Source organism: Macrosteles quadrilineatus, unplaced genomic scaffold, assembly GCF_028750875.1.
Source record: "Macrosteles quadrilineatus isolate MER2022 unplaced genomic scaffold, UCM_ALF_1.0 Scaffold_4__1_contigs__length_99947679, whole genome shotgun sequence".
Lineage (NCBI taxonomy): Eukaryota > Metazoa > Arthropoda > Insecta > Hemiptera > Cicadellidae > Macrosteles > Macrosteles quadrilineatus.
This window is the reverse complement of record NW_026542597.1, coordinates 10,976,171-10,994,269: the sequence shown is the minus strand read 5'-3', so window position 1 is coordinate 10,994,269 and position 18,099 is coordinate 10,976,171. Positions and strand designations below refer to the sequence as shown.

Genomic DNA, 18,099 nt, shown 5'->3' with positions numbered 1-18,099 from the left:
TCGGTATAGGTACAGTTATATTAATCTTAAATCATTACTATCAACAAAAAGGAGACTTTGCAAATGTTTTGGGTCGGATGGTAGGGGTAGGCTATCCACAACTAATTTGTGTTGTTGGTAACCGTCCACTTTAAAAATCGCCTACCGCATAAGTTGTTTTGTGACACGAGCAACTCTCTTTACAATTTTAGATCAAACTTCAAAGTGCAATAGTACCAAAGTTTTCTTGCCAAATTGTCTCCACTAAAGTTTTAACCTGGTAACCCTAAACATGAATCAAATTTTAGATAATTGTAATTAATAAACAAAATCTTTCAAGTAAACGAAATGTTAAATATAGCCTTGCAATATGATTGTCACGATTGAAAGTGACAGAGTTCATGTTTCATTCTGTAAGTGGTCAAAATAAAATAGATCGCTCAACAGCAATATACGTCGATGAATTTAAATTGACTCGATAATAAATTATATAAGGCATTCAGCTAAGGAATGGAGAAAAACTAGCTCCTAATACGTCTTCCTTTACACGAGATTAAACATTTACCAAAAGTTTGTTTGCACCTGACAGTATTTGATCAAATTAAAAACATTTTACGCAGCTAATATTCAGCATCGAAGGGTTGTACTAATGAATATACAAAAAAATATCCTCATATTTGAGTAACTGTAGTTAGTCATAATAGGAACAATAGACCATACAAACTAATAACCCATAACGACAATAAATACGTCCCCAATATAAATAGTGTATGTAGTGTGTGTATTATTAAATTCTAATTTTTCTTTTCTAGAATGGACCATTGCAGGGTCCGACATTCCTTTGGACCAATGTCTTGGCTCACCTCAAGGGGATGATTTACTAGAGGACGCTATCATCAACTGGACTCATGAAGCATCTGTCTGCAACCGCACAAATGTTACATTTAATCACAGTGAGTAGACTTATGTCAAGATTATACTTAATTTATTATTATAATTTAAAATGCACTTAAACTCGTAAAAGTAGGTCAATCCATGTTTTTTGCGTGTGGTAAAAAAACCTACATTTTTTCAGACTGATGTCACATAGACCATTGACCAAGTAGACTGTGTCAATTAATCAGAATATATCAGGATCATCAGCAATATCGGACCTATTTTGTAACGCTGTAGCCCGTTCATTTAGTTTACTCTACTACATCTAGGTAGTAATTAATTAATTGTGTAACTAATTTTCTGAGTCTTAGCCCCATAGCCGCATAACTGAACCAGGCCCTTCTCTCTTGAATTTCAAATTTTCCCCTACTATCCTGGAACAACGCCGGTTTACAGACTTTTGTTCCCTAGTCTGGGATATCACGTGCCCAGTATCCACTGCAAGAACTTACAGTGGATATTACCTGGATATTTTACCTGTAGGTATATATAGTCAATGACTGTACTGTTGCACAATTTGTAGCTGGAATACTGTGTCTACTGCATCGATCTCTATAGAGATCGATGGTCTTGGTCTACTGTCTACTCCATTGGCTCTATTGGCCTCCGATCTTTGTCAGTTATCAACCAGTTAATCAATTAGGAGAGTGCGATACTTGGCATGTGGGTAATTCAAAATGTTACAAATTTGTATGCAAAGGGAATGTTGCAGCGTTTGTGAAATGTCATAGAGCAAAAATTACTGCATCCTTAATATATAAAAGAGAGAAACATTTGGCATCAGCGCACTTCCCCAAAGCGTAACTCGAAACTGGGTTCAGATATTGGTGCGATGCGTATCCGAAGTCAATGATAACACTTAAAAATACAACACCACAAGCCGATATAAAAAAACCCTACCTCATTAGGAGACGTCACCGTTCCCTCTAGTATTTGATATATTCATAGGCAAGTATGTTTCTTTGAACTTTTTTCTCGGCTCGTGTGTATTGCAGGAAAAATCTACGCATGTTAGAAATAGTTTCTTAAATAAGTGCAGAATCCCTTAGTAAATTAAAATAGGATAAAAGATAAACACGAAAAATGAATTTGAAATTTTAAAAAATCAATCAGGGCCTTATGGGTTGTCATGCTGTTGACGAAATAACAACTAACTTAAATATAAACAGAAAATCAAAACAAATGGAAGTAACTTAATTATAGTCACATGTTTTATTTACAGCGTGGGGCAAAAGTAAAGAGGCCCTGTACATTAAACATTTTTGGTCGAGTTTTCGACCACTGGACGACTTGTAGTCTATATATTAATAGGCAAACATGTTTCTTTAAAACCTGTTTTCTCATTTCGTGTGCATCGTACCTAGGGAAAATCTAAGATATTTTCCTGTAGGTGTGCAGAATCCCTTTATAAAATAAAATAGGCTCAAAAATAAGCACAAAATGGATTTCAAATCTTAAAATAATTTACAGGGGTCTAATGGGTTGCCGGTGACGAAATAAACAGAAAATCAAAACTAATGGAGAATTTCCGATTACATGTTTTATTTACAGCATTGGGTGAAAACACTGAAAATAGATAAGTCCTCGTCCTCCTAGTATTATTAAAATAATTTGTTGGATTTTTGTATTCAGCAAATCGTTATTATCACATGACGTTTTGAGTTTTGCCTCCGCCCTGTCGGCAGCCGCCTCTCTGAGGCCAGCTGATCTCTTGCAGCGTCTGCTAATTCCATTTTCCATTTCGATTTCATTTTCATTCTGCTTGCTAGTGCATATACGCTTTGCTGTTGCTATCTGCCTACTCTTGCGTCTACTTAGGTTCCCTTCCCTTTCCTTCTTTATCGAATATCGTCTGTCTATCTGTCCCGTCCGTAACTTCAATCTGCTCTGCATCACATTCACAGATCGAGATCACTGCATCCGCCTCTCTTCTCTGCATATCAGTCATACGTTCCGTTACCGCTCCGCTCCCAGCTTCCCATCCACTCCACACATGTGTTTACCAACGAAACGATTAGATTAGTTGTTCATGCTTACGAGTTTGAGTTTACGACAACGAGCGCGCCCTGCCCTGGTTTCATCTTTCATCCTCTCCTGTCTCCTCGTTGTTCACGACGCCCACCGGTGTTGTATAGACTAGCTTATTGGTTCAAATTTGCTGTTTTGTTTACTTATTGAGGTTGAGGTTGTGTTGTGACTGTTGTGAGTTTTCAAGTTCATATTTTTGAAATCTTGGAATGTGTGTGTGATTTGAAGTTCGATTGTTGATGAATTACGTTGGATATGGATACATCCAATAAAATGAACACATTTCAGTTCAGTTCCATTCATTGTCTACTCTTATCGTTGCTGTATTTCTCAGCATGTAACTTACCTGTTATATGTGAGGATGTACAGGATAAACAAGGTAAGGATAAACATACCCTTCGATATATATAAGTCAAGGCTAAGTTATCCTTATAATGTTAAACACAGTATTCAGATTATTAAACTATCATAACCTAACCTAACCTACCAACTTTGCTGATGGTGAAAAATTTGCATGAAGGTTTACGAATCGAATCGATAGTTTCAATCGATATTAGCATAGCCCAGTTAAGAAACTGTACCCTTCAGATTATCCTATTCTAACCTATTTCAGCTTGTCCAGCTTAACAAAATTTAGGCAAGTTTTATTCCTACTAGCCAAGACATAGGCTAATTTGTGGGTAGACTTCCGTATCTGTTGGCACAAACAACCGAATGAAGATATCGATTATTCAATTGTTTCATTCGATATAACTTATTAATCAATTTTTTCATATGGTTGTTTGCGCCAACAGATATGGAAGCCGGTAGGCCTACTTGAAATGTACCCAATCAAATGAACTCGATAGGCCTAACTTATGTTCTGATTATGTAAAGTTAGGCTAGTTTAATCATAACTGTATGATTGGAAATACCGGTAGGCCTACCCATCCGGTAGGGCTACCGATAATTTTGCCAAAATTATTTTGGTTCAATATTATGATAGAGTTGGTCGGGTAGCCTAAATTTCAACCTGCATAAGGTCAATATTCTCCTTAAAAACTACCGGTACCGTAAGTTAAATCATACACAGCTAACTTAAGTTACAACATGTACAACTGTGTCTTGCTGACAATATTTATTAACTTATTAGCAGAGTAAGTTACCTGTCCTTCATATGGAATTTGGCATGATGATAGCTCACATTCCCTATTAACATTTAGGCATAAGTTATTCTTATCTCGAAAATCCTTTCGGGCTCCGCCCCAGTGGGTCTGTAGTTCCCCATGTTAACCTTATGAGTATTCATATTTAAAGGGAATTAAAGAATTTAGTCAGTTGTTTCAACTTTACAAGTTGGTTCTATAATATGCAATAGAATTAAAAAGTTGTAAGGTTTCCCAACAGGGTGCAGCACTATTATTATTTTGTTTGTGCATATATGACAACAGCTAATTTGAACTAAGCAGCAACAAAAAGCTGTGATACGCAATGAGAACTGTCAAAGTAGGATTGTTTACAGTTAGGTTTGAGTTTTCAATTTAATGAATAATTTGTGATATTGTGCGAATGTTTGATAATTTATTTTTTTCTATTGTTTAGGTGCAATGGTAGAACATTATGGCAATGGTATATGTGTTATACTATATCATACCGTAAATTTATGAACCAAATTTGATCAAACTGTGTCCTCCCCTCAATGCAAACGCAAAGCTTGAGTATAACTGCAATAAGCATTTTATACTTATATGCCAACCCCGTACGAAGGACGGGTGCTCTGCTAGTTGGCAAATAAGTATAAATTACTTATTGCAGTTATACTCAAGCTTTGTGTTTGCAATGGGGGAGGTTAGGTTAGTTTACAATAAAGATGGTAAAACAGAACTCACAGTGTGCAGATGCTCTGGACGTTGTGCATTTGGTTTAAAAGCGGCTTTGGATGTGGGCAACTGCTGGGTTTTTTAAATGTATAAAGTGTACAGTTGCACGACGACCGTCCAACTTTTTCTATTTTACACCAAGTAAGTTAGGGGCTGTGTGCGGTCGTACATTTTGCGCTTGTCTAAGGCACTTGTTCATTGTAGGCTACATTCATTCACACAGATTTAGTACTTCTGGTACCGTTACACAGCTATGATGTTTTTGACTTCTGGGGACATCAAAACGTAAAAGTAAATTGGTCCCAGGTCCAGCCTCTTGGCATGAGATCTTTGGCGGGTAATAGCTTATTCCCTAAATTGGATGTTCCCTAAAAATGAGCTTAGTAGGTACCGTAGCTAACAAAACAAAAACCACAATATTAGAAAGAACCTTTGAGAGGTCTCAAACGTTTGCATTAGCGAACTGTACCTATTTTTAGTAGACTAAGCTAGGCATACATAGAAACATGGTCAAAAAATAAAAGATAAACGTCAGCTTTATTGAGTACCGTACTAATTGTCCGCAGTACCATCCTGATAACTAACTTTGACCAATTTGACCAAATATGTGGTTCAGATTCTACTAGGTACTTATAAACTGTAGGTCCCTTAGTTACCATTGGCTGTTTGGGATATTAATTTAAAGCTGTGTGTCTAAGAAACATCTCAGCCTTAGTCACTAACAAGACTACAAGATCGCGCCACTCATCCTACACTCATCTCCATTCATACTTGTCTTAAAATACCTACATTAGTATGGTCGCCATTTCATAAGAAAGTATTTAAGTTGGCCTATAAAGGATTTACTGTCAATAAATTAAATAGTCCTAAATAAATAAACTGTATGGTGTTAAAGAAAAAAACTTTACAATCTTTTAAAATAAGCATGTACAAGTCTGGTCAGTATTTTATCAGATATCGCTACCAGTTGACCAATGTTTATTGAGGCGTGTAAGTGTAGCCAGGCAATCAATCGTAGCAGAACACTGAGGTTGCAAGTCAATTACATCAGAGTTTCTTGTGATTGTTTCGGTTATCAACATCAACATCCTCCGCTTGGCTGGATGTCCTACTCCCACAGTTCCCTATCACTAGATTGTTGATAGATTACAAATCTGCCACATGATTCTACTATTAAGATTTGAACTTAAAAAATACTGTTTGTTTAGGTTTTTTACCTTCTTAAATCATGTCACAGTCTTCTTTGTTATTCCATTACAATTGCAGGCCTAAACTAGGAAGTTTTTCTGTGAAATGCAAAACAAAATGTCTAATGCAACTATTGACTTCATTTTCACCCTGAGTGCTAAGCTTACCGCAATGTATGTTTGTGATTTCAGGGCAGCATATTGTCTGTTTTAAATATTACATCAATTAATTCAATAAAATGAGCATGATTAAATGTAATTTTAATATTTTTGTTAGATAATCGTTTAAACTCCGACAGGGTGTCATTTAGGGGCTTAGTAGTCGCAGGGACTTAATACTTTCCTCCTCTTAAGTTATTTTAAACAAAATTAGAGTATAATTATTGTTTAACGCCCTTAAATTTTTCTCCTAAAGTTTGCACTGTAGGCACATGACATCACAGTGACTAATAAGAAGACTACCTAATTCCCATGATTAAATGTCAACCTGTTAGACAGAATCATTATTTTTTGTTCTATGGTACCTGGTCCAAATCGGACCATTGAGATTTCAGAATGCCATAGGTTATTGCTGACCCATTCTATCCTAGAGCTAAGCAACTGCACTTTGTCTACTAATATGTATTTTATATTTTCCAGATTTTCTTCTAATAACTGTTGCGACTGAGGAGACTGATGGTTTCAAGCGGTTCATTCGTTCTACTTCGCTTTATGATGTTCCGGTCAAGGTATGAACTGTTAATCGTTTTCTAAAGCCTTTGCATTTGGTAGCTTTTAACATATTTCAAACTATTTATTAGTTAGGAACCTATGTAGTTTATATTATCATTACAAATTGAGATGGTGAGGTGCGTATTAGAACTCAAATATGCGTGTAGAATAGATTAAGGTGACTTGTGTAGGTTTATTAACTGACCAAGATCAGCTGTTTCATTAGCCAGGACCTTTTATTTTTAAAGCCCAATTATCAGGGACAGCTTGGTCCAGTTTCAAACCTTCAAAGAGCTACTGGCTTTTCTCAAGATTGACCCTTTAACCTGTTGATTGTTAGGCGAGCGAGCACTATAACCACTCAGCTACCCAGCCAGTAAAATGACTGTTGACTAACCAAATACAAGATTGTACACATTTTACAGTCAGAGCATCATCCCATACTAACTTGTTAAGAAGAATGTATGGTTTTTATGCAGTTTACGTTAAGCTGAGTCATTACATGCCCTTTTACAGTCAGTTATATTTTTGAATAAATTATTATATGTCAATCAAATCTTATAAAAAGTACCTAGTGGAAATTTTACAACCCTTTGCTGAACATTGGTGATCTGAATAACCAAAAAATGTTAAAAAAGAGATACCTAATATTGTTTATTCTATGTTGTGAAATAAGATTGTAAGATATAAGAAACCCCAACAGGTAATAAATTAGTTTAAACAAACATTTTATACTATCGCTTCAAAATACAAACTTCAAAACTTTAAACACATTTTAAATTTACTGCAAAATTCTCATAGAATGCTAAGATAGTCACATCCATCACAACAAAAGCCAGCTAGTCATATTTACAAAAATTACAACCAACAAACATTTAATTTTTAAAACATGCAGATTAAATTATGCATGTTAGAGATGTAAATCCGTGGGATCTGAAGAGCTGCGTCCAGCTGGTGCGGTGAGTCATAATGTTAGTAGCAGATGACATTTATTGGACATGTGTGATATCAGCTCCGCTTCCCCCGAGGTCATTGACTGGCTCAACTGATTGCTAACTTATCAGCTGTTATGGAGCTAAATGATAAAAATGTTTGAAATTTCGGTTATAGTTTTGTTTTCATGGTTGTAATACGGAGTGTTATTCAATCAAAACTATCATATTCCTAGCACAGAAAACATGCAATTTGTGGCTTTGACTAACACTATGGTCAAGTAAACATTCTATTCTTACGTTCAAGTTGTTGCCAGTTTTACAACTAAGTTCAGTTGAGTCACAGACGTAGTGTGATGTTGTAAAATATTCAATTTATTTCTTGTACACAAACTTCTTAATAGGCTTTATAGTTACAGGAAAGGTGAACTATACTGTGAACTTAACATCTTATGTCAACCAACATAGTATAAATACCCCCGCCGCAGCAAACCTGCAGACTAAGCGAATTTCCAGTTGTCTGATTGGATTCACACTAAAATGCCTCATTAAAAATAGGCCTATCACATTTATTCCCTATTTAAATAGAATTAGTTTAACGAGTTCTTAGGTTTGCTGCAACAGGGAGGGTAAAAAGTGTTGTTGTTGTAAAATTTTAATAGTTTAGTAAAAAATGAATATATTTTGCAAATTCGATCAAAATATGTTCATAAACAATCAAACTACAACAGTTGACTTATTCTCCATATGAATAACATGGGAATATAAAATTTAACATTTTTTGGAATTTTCTCCGTAACTATTAGGTGCACAATAACGCTTCAATGTACTAAATTATTTGTTTTTTTAAGCTCTACAAAATGGATTAGAAATAAATTGTGAAATTTTGTGTTTTTAGGGTCAAAAATGGAAAAAACCTATTTTTACCCCATAAAGCCCCGTTCCCATAGTCGGATCATGCTGGTTCACAAACTCGTTTGAATAAATGTAGGTTTACACGTTTGTACCAAATTTCATCAAAATCGGATCATTTTTGCTCAAGTTATCGTGCTGACGGACACATATATATATATATGAATTTGAACGGATGGTGTTTTTGGCCTCTAGGGACCTCAAAACCAAAAAATAAATCGGTCCCGGGTCCAGGTCTTACCATGAGTACTACGGTAATAGCTTATTCCCTATATGGAAAATTCGCTAAAACACAAAAAGTGAAAAAAAATCTTAAGAAGTAGAAAACTGTAAGAGATGCTAATTCAAAATGTTCCTTTTTAGTTAAAAACTGGCTACAGTTCATGTTGAGAAATGTGTCTTTACTATTCAAAAGTAAATGGCTATGGTAGGTGAGTGCCCTGAGTCGGGAATTGAACATTTTAAGTATTGGACATTTCTGAAGGTACATTAAACAATGCCCTAACTATTTAAAATTAAAATTAAAATTATTAAAATTAACCTGGCTTTATGAATATGTGAAATATTGAAAAAAAAAAAATACTTTTGGTGTTGATTTATAACTAAAAGAAGCTCTGATCAACTAAAGCAACAGTTTATTTTAGTTCAAGGAGTTATAGCCATTTATTATTGTTTATTTATCCATTATTCTGTATCGTTACATCCAATTTCTTTTACTTTTTTTATTAAATAAATGTAAGTACATCAAACATAGTTGGTTTTTACAATATAGATTACTATTTTGCTCTATTGGTTTCAGTAAAATAATTATCAATCACGATGCCAAGGCCTTATCGATAATTAGGAAAACATGTAAGTTTGTTTGGGGAAGTGTGGATTGTGTGTTGACTTTTGCATTGGGCTTTAGTCGTGCTAGGCTGACTTTTTTGACAAGAAATCTGTATGTACATTATTTTTAAGTGGATGAGAACATGGTTTATAGAACTTTTTCCATAATCCATCTTTTTTGTCTACCATTTAGTAGCCTACTGAGAGCCGAAAAGCCATGTACTTCAAGTAGCAGTTTTAGTGATACTAGCCGTCATACAATATTAGAACCTTCAAAACGCTCCTTTACTTATGACTTTTCTTTCATTTGTTAAAACTAACTACAGTAGACTCTCAGTAATCCGGAAAATTTAGGACTGTGATACTGCCGAATTGGTGAAAATGCCGGATTACTGGAATTTCATCAACAAAATCACTTAAAATGCACAAAACACGTCTGCGAAGATCGCACAATCGGAAACCACTATTGCTGCAATCGCGCATGATGTCGATGACGTTTCCGTGACTACTGGAGACAATGATAATGTCTACACGGCTGCGGGAGAAGATCAGAATTTCGCCGCGATCGCGGAAAACAACGATAATGTCTACATGACCGCAGGAGACGATGATGATGTCTATACGGCCACAGGAGATAATTAGAATTTTGTCACGATCGCGGAAGACCATACCTGTCAATAGGCGCCGGATTACTGGAGTGCCAGAGTGGCGCAGTGCCGGATTATAGAGGGTCTACCGTACAAGGTAGCTAATATCATATAGTCAAAAATTTATCAGCTACTGTGAGTAATGTTTAAATATCTTTCAAATAAAAAAGTGACTAGCCTCTTTAAATGATTACTAAACCAAAATAAAGGCTTAAAGTACTCAGAAAACTACATGAACATTATAAGGAATATTTTATTTTATAGGGCCTTAATTAAGCACTGCATTGCTAATCTATTTAACAAATTATTAAGGATGCATAAATACTCAGACTCGTACATTTACAAATTAAATGCATTCATCCTGTGCATTTGTCCTGGTGTCAAATACCCAAATTTTACAACAAATGTGTAGAAATTATTTTGTTTAAATTCTAGTTAAAGAGTTATGATATCTTTTGCCAGGGGTCTGTTGGAACCTAGAATGGGTTTTTCATCAATTTTATTTGTGTACCTTCACAACCTCTTAAAAAAAGGACAATGCCTTAAATTAAATTTCTCCCAAAAAAACAACCTGCAAACATGAAGAAAAACTTTATCTAAACAGTAATAGAAATCTATAGACTTGGAATTTAAATTTAATTTAAAGACCAAAATAGTAAACATTTCACAAAAATAGCAGTACAGTCATGATTAATCTATCTATAATATTAAAACGAAACATTGTTTTTTTATTTCACGATTCTGAATCAACCACTCGACGGATTTTCATGATTTTTGTGTTGAAAGAAAGATAATATTGAGAACTAGGGAATGTCGAAGCCATAATTTTAGTTTAGGATCCCAGTTTTTTAGAAATTAAGTTTTAATTTTAAAAAGTCTAGCAGCCGACGCTAAGATTCTAAACTAGCTTTTTTCATAAAATAATTTGCTTAACATAACAGCTGTAAACATTCAGCTTTTGTGTCACAAATTCAGCATTTGGACTAAAATGTAAAGACATACTTAGGGTTGACTTATATATACTATGTGTAATGCTAATCATTGATAGGTACGTTCAATTCTTCTGTAAGAGGATGACAGATTAATTAAATATACATAGTAAAATACTAGGCTGTTCAAATTATTTTGTAAAGCAATCTATACACTTCTCAATTGATTATTACTCTCTCTACTGTAGGCAACTTATAATCAGTGTGCATCTGCGCGAATCGGCTGCAAATCTCACTTTAACGCTTTTCACATCGTAAAAATTGCAGAATTGCTGTTTTATTGTAAAATTATCGGATTTAAAATGCATTTCTTATAGGCCTCTGATTGAATAAAAACATATTTTATCAAACAACATTTGTTTACAAGATGATTTTTCACATTAAAACTGCAAGAAACTTTGTCTTTATATGTGTAAACTAGCTGATCTGAATTGTACACGGTTTTAACTGACTACTGAATTACCGTACGTAGGACGGGCTAACACCTCGTTTAAAGTAAATTTTGAATATTGTGTACTATTTAAAAGAGTTCATTGATGAAAAACACAGTCTTAATCACAAGATAACGATTTTTAAGTAAAAAAACACCACTGGAGACTCAATTAACTTTGAACTCAACAGATGTGATAAACTCTCACATGCTCAGATTGCTTAAATTATTCATTGTATAAAAATATACATTGTAACTGGACCATAAATGATGTTGCCAACAATGTTAATAACATTTGCTTTTCTATCTCATCTTTTTTATATTTCAAACATAATACTGCTCATGGATAAAACAAATACCCTCGGAAAATAAATTTATCATTACAACTAGATCAAACCTGACACCAATGCCAAAATGTTTACACCATCCACTACTTATCTAGCAAGTTCCCACCCCTATGTGACAATTAATCTTGTAATAAACACTTAAAAATTTATGTGAGGAAAAGTAAACTCTTCTGCCATGTATGAGTCGTGTTGTGTGATTAGGTTGCGGGAAGAGGGCCAACAGCTTGGGAGATGTGTATGTATGCTTGTAGGGGGTTTGCAGAAGGCTGGCAATGGTTGTTCATCAGTTGAAGACGGTGATTTATGTTGAGGAAACATTGCTTTCTTGTCTGCTTTTTTAAGACTATAGGGTTTACCATTGTTCCTCATCTGGTAGTCTTCTTTCAGTCTGAGACGTTTTCTTTCAGTCTGACCGCTTGTTCAGTCACACATTTGCAATCTACATGCAAAATTCTTCAAACACCTTTTGTTACTGTCTCAACTGTTAAACACTATAGAAAAAAAAAATAATCACAGAATTTGAGTGATCATATTTGAATTATCAGAAAGTGTAAATTTTCCTTAACTTCTTTTTCTGCTACAAGACTAAACGGTAGTACAGTAGAACCTTGATAAGAAGAACCTCATGGGTCAAATATGACTTGTTATATTGATTGACTTGCAATTTAATAATTAATCTAATCTTGAAACTAATAACTTTAAGAAAGATTGTGACAACTCTATCAAGGTGTTTAACCTAATTTAGCCACACCGACCTTATGATTTTGACATTCCTACTAGTCATAAAACCACTAATTCTGACCAAGAGTTGTGAGTCGGTGGCTCAGTTGGTAGAGCCACAGACTTTGGGCCCAAGGCAGCAATGTTGTAGGTTTGGATCCTGGTACCACAACTTTTTATCAGTACATTTCACCCTTGTACTGTACCCCGGATCACCCCTGCTTTGCTGGGTTCCACGCACAGGCCTCTCTGGCTCATGTAGGAAAAAAAGACGCAACCTCCTAAAAAAATTACAAATTTTATTTATGTGTACAGGTTTTGGGGATGGGAGAGGTGTGGGAGGGAGGAGATATGCAACACCCTGGGGGAGGACATAAGGTGCTGCTGTTGAGAGAGGCTCTCAAACCCCTCGCCCAAGACAAGGAGCAGATTATTATGTTTAGTGACAGGTAAGTGACTGTGAATAATTGTGAAATTCTATGTTTCAGTGGTTTTAGCGTTTCAGTTTGGACTTGAGTAAATAAACAATAACAATAACTTGATACCAAGAGACAGATTTACAGTCACGTTTTGTGACAAAGCTTAATTCAACTATAGTTTTAGCTTTACAATATGTACAATTGGCTACATTCTTGTTTCTTCACTATTGACAGCTATGATGTGGTGCTGCTGGGGCCCATGGCTGCTATTCTAGAGCAGTTCCGAGCGATGGACGCCAGAGTGGTATTTTCAGCTGAGCCGTTCTGTTGGCCTGACCAGAGGTTGGCTGAACAATACCCTGTCACTGAGTCCAGATACAAGTATCTCAATTCTGGAGGTAATCTTCTAGTGTTATTACTGAAAACTCATTACAATTGTCACTTTTGCAGCGACCAGCCCTGATATAGACTTGTGTTGTATGGTTGTCCCCATTGTAGCGAGACCTCAGTACAGTGTTGCTATATGCCATGGAATGATGTAGATCAAATTTATACAACGCCATCACACCAGAGTGTGTGTATTAATAAAGTATGATTGTTGAATGAATGAGATGACAGCTTTGTTAGCCTACAGAAAAAGATCAGCTCGTTCTTTTGTCAGGACCATTTATTATAAGCCCAATGATAAAGAACAACAGTCTAGATTAGCAATCGAGAAGTTACTGCCTTTTCTAGATTAAATCGGTTAAGCCTATGAAAATATTTTAGCTCTTTAAAATTCAACAGTTATGTTATATATTAAGATCCAATGTTTGTAACCTACAGGATTCATCGGCTACGCCAGTGACATTTACGAGTTATTGTCTTCTCTCAAGCTGAACAGCAAGGATGACGACCAGTTGTACTATACAAGACTGTTCCTAGACAAGGATTTGAGGGAGAAACATCGTATCAAACTCGACTACAACGCTAACATCTTCCAGAACCTAAATGGAGCGATCGGTGAGGAAGCTTTGTCCTTTGCATGTCCCTTAAATACTCAATACCTCATTATAATATTTTTTTCTAATTCTTTGTGATTTTATGTTAAATAATTATGTCTAACAGATGTAATGTTGTCAGATGATGTTGACATTGTGGAAGACACGTTGGTCAACAAAGTACATAACACCAAGCCACTGGTGCTGCACGGCAATGGACCTTCCAAGATACACTTCAACACCTTGACCAACTACTTGCCTCGGGGCTGGACTGAGGCTGAGGGATGTGCTACGTGCAAGGAGAACACCATTGACCTCACCAAGGTCACCACATTGTTATGAATAAGTATTGCAGTAGAATGTATGTATTGTGTTTACTTCGAATGATGCTCATAAACCCTGTAATGATTGATTATGAGTTGTGAGACAAAAATAACTTAGTCTGTGTTCCGAGAATGGGAATCATAAAACATTTATTCTGTCTTACCAATGAAAATCGTCATGCTATATGACTCACCAGAAGTTTATTTGTAACTGCCTCTATTTACATCTTGGCTCCAACAGTTAACTTTTGAATATTCGGTGTTTTTTGTTGATTGAAGGTCGTTACAATGTAATTTCTTATGTTATTAAATGAATAGGCCAACAGACTACTTACAGTTACGGTTGTTTCTCAATAATCCAACAAACTAAGGGACCGAGAGGGTGTCGGCTTACCAAAAAGGTTGGATTATAATGATTCGTTTTACGTAATGCAGTTGATCAAGATGAAATATAACAATTGATTTCTAAAGCAGTGCCGGTTTTAATAGCTATTAATTGCTTACAGTATAACAACACGATGAAGTTAAATATTTATTTTGCTGCAAGCTTGTTTTGTTTCCGCTGAAAAGACTGTCAGACTACCGAGAACGTTAGATTACAAAGTGTTAGATTTTCAAGGGACAACTGTATTTATAAAACGTTAAAATAAAAAATGAAAGCTGTGTTTTAGAATTAAGTTGAGGTTTACAATTTCGATTTTAAACAGTCCAATTGAGCGACTGTCAAAGTGTATTGCTCTAAAAACAGGTTTTTGTCCCTTTTAGACTTTTCAATCAGGTCAAACTAAACTAAACTTGTTGTAAACTGTAGCATGTTTTATATCCCCTTTTTGTCAATGTATACAAATCGGAAAGAGAAAATTTCAGTTGTAACATACTCAATGAGAGATCACAGAGAAGTAAGGAACAGAAGATACATTCCGTGGTACACTTAAGTGGTGTCTAGCACTAGTGCTGGTGTCTAGGGCTAAGTCCAACACCCCGTCCTCGTCCTCATGTACTAAAACAAAACGCTCTTGGTGGAGGAAGACCCTGTGCCCTGTGAGATAGAAATTTCTGCACAGTCCTTGCCGTTAGGGCTCTTCCTTTCTTGTCACAAGTATATTTCATAACCTACCAGAGCTGAAAACAAAGCTCACGGTTGCCCCATAGGCATGTTTCCTCAGTACCTTACTTCTCTGTGGATATATTGAATAATTCTGTACATGAAAGAAACTACTAATCCATACAGATGCCTGATTGATTTTACATTAACTGTCATCAGTTCCCAAATCCATATATTTGGGATGTCCATTTCAGTATCCAAGGCCAATGGTGGTACACAGAGCTTAGTGAGTGATATAAGATGATCTGTTCCAGGTCTCTGAGGCTGACTACCCAATGGTTGTAATTGCCTTGTATGTTGGAATTCCTACTCCATTTCTGAGAGAGTTCTTTGATTCTGTTCTGCAGTTGGACTATCCGAAAAACAAAATCCACTTTTTCCTTTTTAACAATGTAAGTACCAATTTTATATAACTCGACAATTTCAAAACGCATAATTCTTAAGATTTAAAATGCCCTTAGGATGAATTTTTTTTAACCTGCTACCTTTTTTCTTGTAGTACGGTGTTATATTTGTGATATTGTTTGTCACCTCAGTAAAAAAGTATGTGACAAGCTCAAAAGTAATAAGGATTCTTTTAAAAATATTCCTGTTATTGTTATATAACTTGAATATTTTTTATTAAATTTATGTGATCCAACAGTCTTATTTGAATGGATTGTTTTGTAAAAGATTGTTCAGTAGCTTGGTTTATTTTTCTAAACAGTAATAGATATAAAGTATATTGACCTGAGTTACTCTATAAAACAGTTAATCTGTACTAAGAGACACTCTGAAATAAAGGAATTTTTCATTTATTTATTTAAAATTTATTCCATATTATGGCAATCTTTATTAAATTCATATTCAACTTACAACCTTATAAATGGTCGCTTCTTTTATTGATCAAACTCTTTATTGTTTAAAGATAGCCGGCTAGCTTAGGATGAACCTCTTGGCTAAAGGACCCAACAGTACTTTTAATGATTTCATCGTCTCAATAACAGTTCATTTACAGACTTATATTTTTGAGCCAATTTACTCTAAAATACTCAGTCCCTGTTCCATCTTTTTGTTTCTGTTATTTATCTTGGATATCTTCTGAAATTACAACTCTAAACTAAAGAAACAAGTAGATTTTTGTCATAGAATTAAATTCACATATGAATGATATATTTTTTTACCAGATGAAACATCCGGCAGTCTAACCAAAAAAGGTCTGACTAGAGGGTATTCTACTGTAGTTGAATTTCATAACTAGCCAATTTCCAAACACCAAATTTGTGCGCTCTTCTATTCTCTTTACCTCACACCCCTCACTGTAGATGTTTGTCAGGTTGAATACCATCAGAGGGAGGTGCTACAGTTCGTAGACAATGTCAATGCACTGGAACAGTACAGAGGAGTGAAGCTACTGCAGCAACCTAAGGATGGAATCTCTGAAGCTGTTGCTAAAATGTTTGCCAGGTGAATTGTTAAGAGATATTGATATTCTTTATTCTTTCTAAAATTAAAAAGAGAATCTTGTATGAAAAAAATTAAAACTGTAAATGGTTCTCAAATGTGTAAAAAATTTGCATAGTTTAAAATGGAAATTTTTTAAATCTTTGTTAATATAAATATATACAATTACATGGAGTTCCAAGAAGTTGTCTCTCTGTCACATGTTTTGGCTTGATGTTAATTTTGTGATCTGTATTAAAGTGATTTTTTTTATATCTCACCTTCACATCCTGGAACACCAGACTTTGGCCAGGAATAGTTTGTTACATGATGTTTCTTAAAGGATGGTGTTTGATAATGGTGTGACAGGCAAAACATGGAACACAAAGTCAATAATTTGGAACTACTGCGAACTGAGGTATTTGTATTAATAAAGAACGTCAAAACAAAGTTTTGGTGCTATAATCATGGGTGTAAAAATTTTTTAACATTTGAACATCAACCGCTGAACAACATTGCTAACAACGCATTTCATGAAGTTGGGATTTTGTAGGCTTAACGATGCAAATGACATTCTCTACTGTGTGATATATTTCAAAACACATAGGTTGGCAGCACTTACAGGCGATTAAATGTGTGGAAAACTGGCTGTGTTAGCATTAGCGTGGCCAGATAGTTTTGATGTTTTCAAAAAATATTTGTTTTGTCACTTGCAACAAGGTTTGGTGGATTTATTTTTCACACCAAAGTGTATCTTGTGTAGCTATAACATGACAGTGAATTTGCTTTTACTAACTGAAGCTACCAAAACATAATAAAAATACTGCCTTCTCTATGTTATAATTCTTACTCACTTTTGATTCCTTAATTCCAGCCCATTGTTATTATAACAACTTGTTCCAGAGAGTACTGCTTTGCCAAAGACTGTGACTATTTACTGGTCCTGGACAGCATTGCTCGCTTGGACAACCCCAACACGCTCAAAGGGCTTATCTCACTTAACAGGTAATTGTAATATATCTTAAGAATATTAATATCCGTTGTATGATTTCCTTGTACATCACGCCACTGTGAATTGTATGATTTTCAATAAATCTCATTGGCTACAAACATCACCTGATCCCCTCTCCACCTACATCACACCACCGTCCATGTACGTCCGTCCCTTCAACAGCCCAGTCTACCTTCGGAATTCGAACCTTAACCACCCGTTTGTAGCCGTGTTTTAAAGATGTAAAAATATTTATTTCAGTCCACTTCCTAAGTCCAATTTAACCCACAAACACAACAGTAATTTAGTAAAATAGAGGCCCTGTGCAGTGCAATACGCTGCAATAATCTTTCA

The 18,099-nt window shown here is 35.2% G+C and overlaps 1 protein-coding gene across 2 annotated transcripts in view; it reads left to right on the top strand.

Moving 5' to 3' along the window:
- Positions 1–3,044: 3,044 nt before the first annotated feature.
- Positions 3,045–18,099, top strand: part of LOC128992403 (procollagen-lysine,2-oxoglutarate 5-dioxygenase-like) — a 35,866-nt gene continuing 20,811 nt past the window's right edge. Inside the window, exons 1-9 of one of the 2 annotated variants that reach the window (XM_054415965.1) lie at positions 3,045–3,322; positions 6,629–6,717; positions 12,821–12,954; positions 13,159–13,322; positions 13,750–13,926; positions 14,047–14,228; positions 15,587–15,724; positions 16,648–16,778; positions 17,658–17,759. In XM_054415965.1, the coding sequence (XP_054271940.1) occupies positions 3,199–3,322; positions 6,629–6,717; positions 12,821–12,954; positions 13,159–13,322; positions 13,750–13,926; positions 14,047–14,228; positions 15,587–15,724; positions 16,648–16,778; positions 17,658–17,759 (1,241 nt within the window). In that variant the 5' untranslated portion in view covers positions 3,045–3,198. The remainder of the gene's footprint in view (positions 3,323–6,628; positions 6,718–12,820; positions 12,955–13,158; positions 13,323–13,749; positions 13,927–14,046; positions 14,229–15,586; positions 15,725–16,647; positions 16,779–17,657; positions 17,760–18,099) is intronic. The other variant, XM_054415964.1, reaches the window with a different exon arrangement.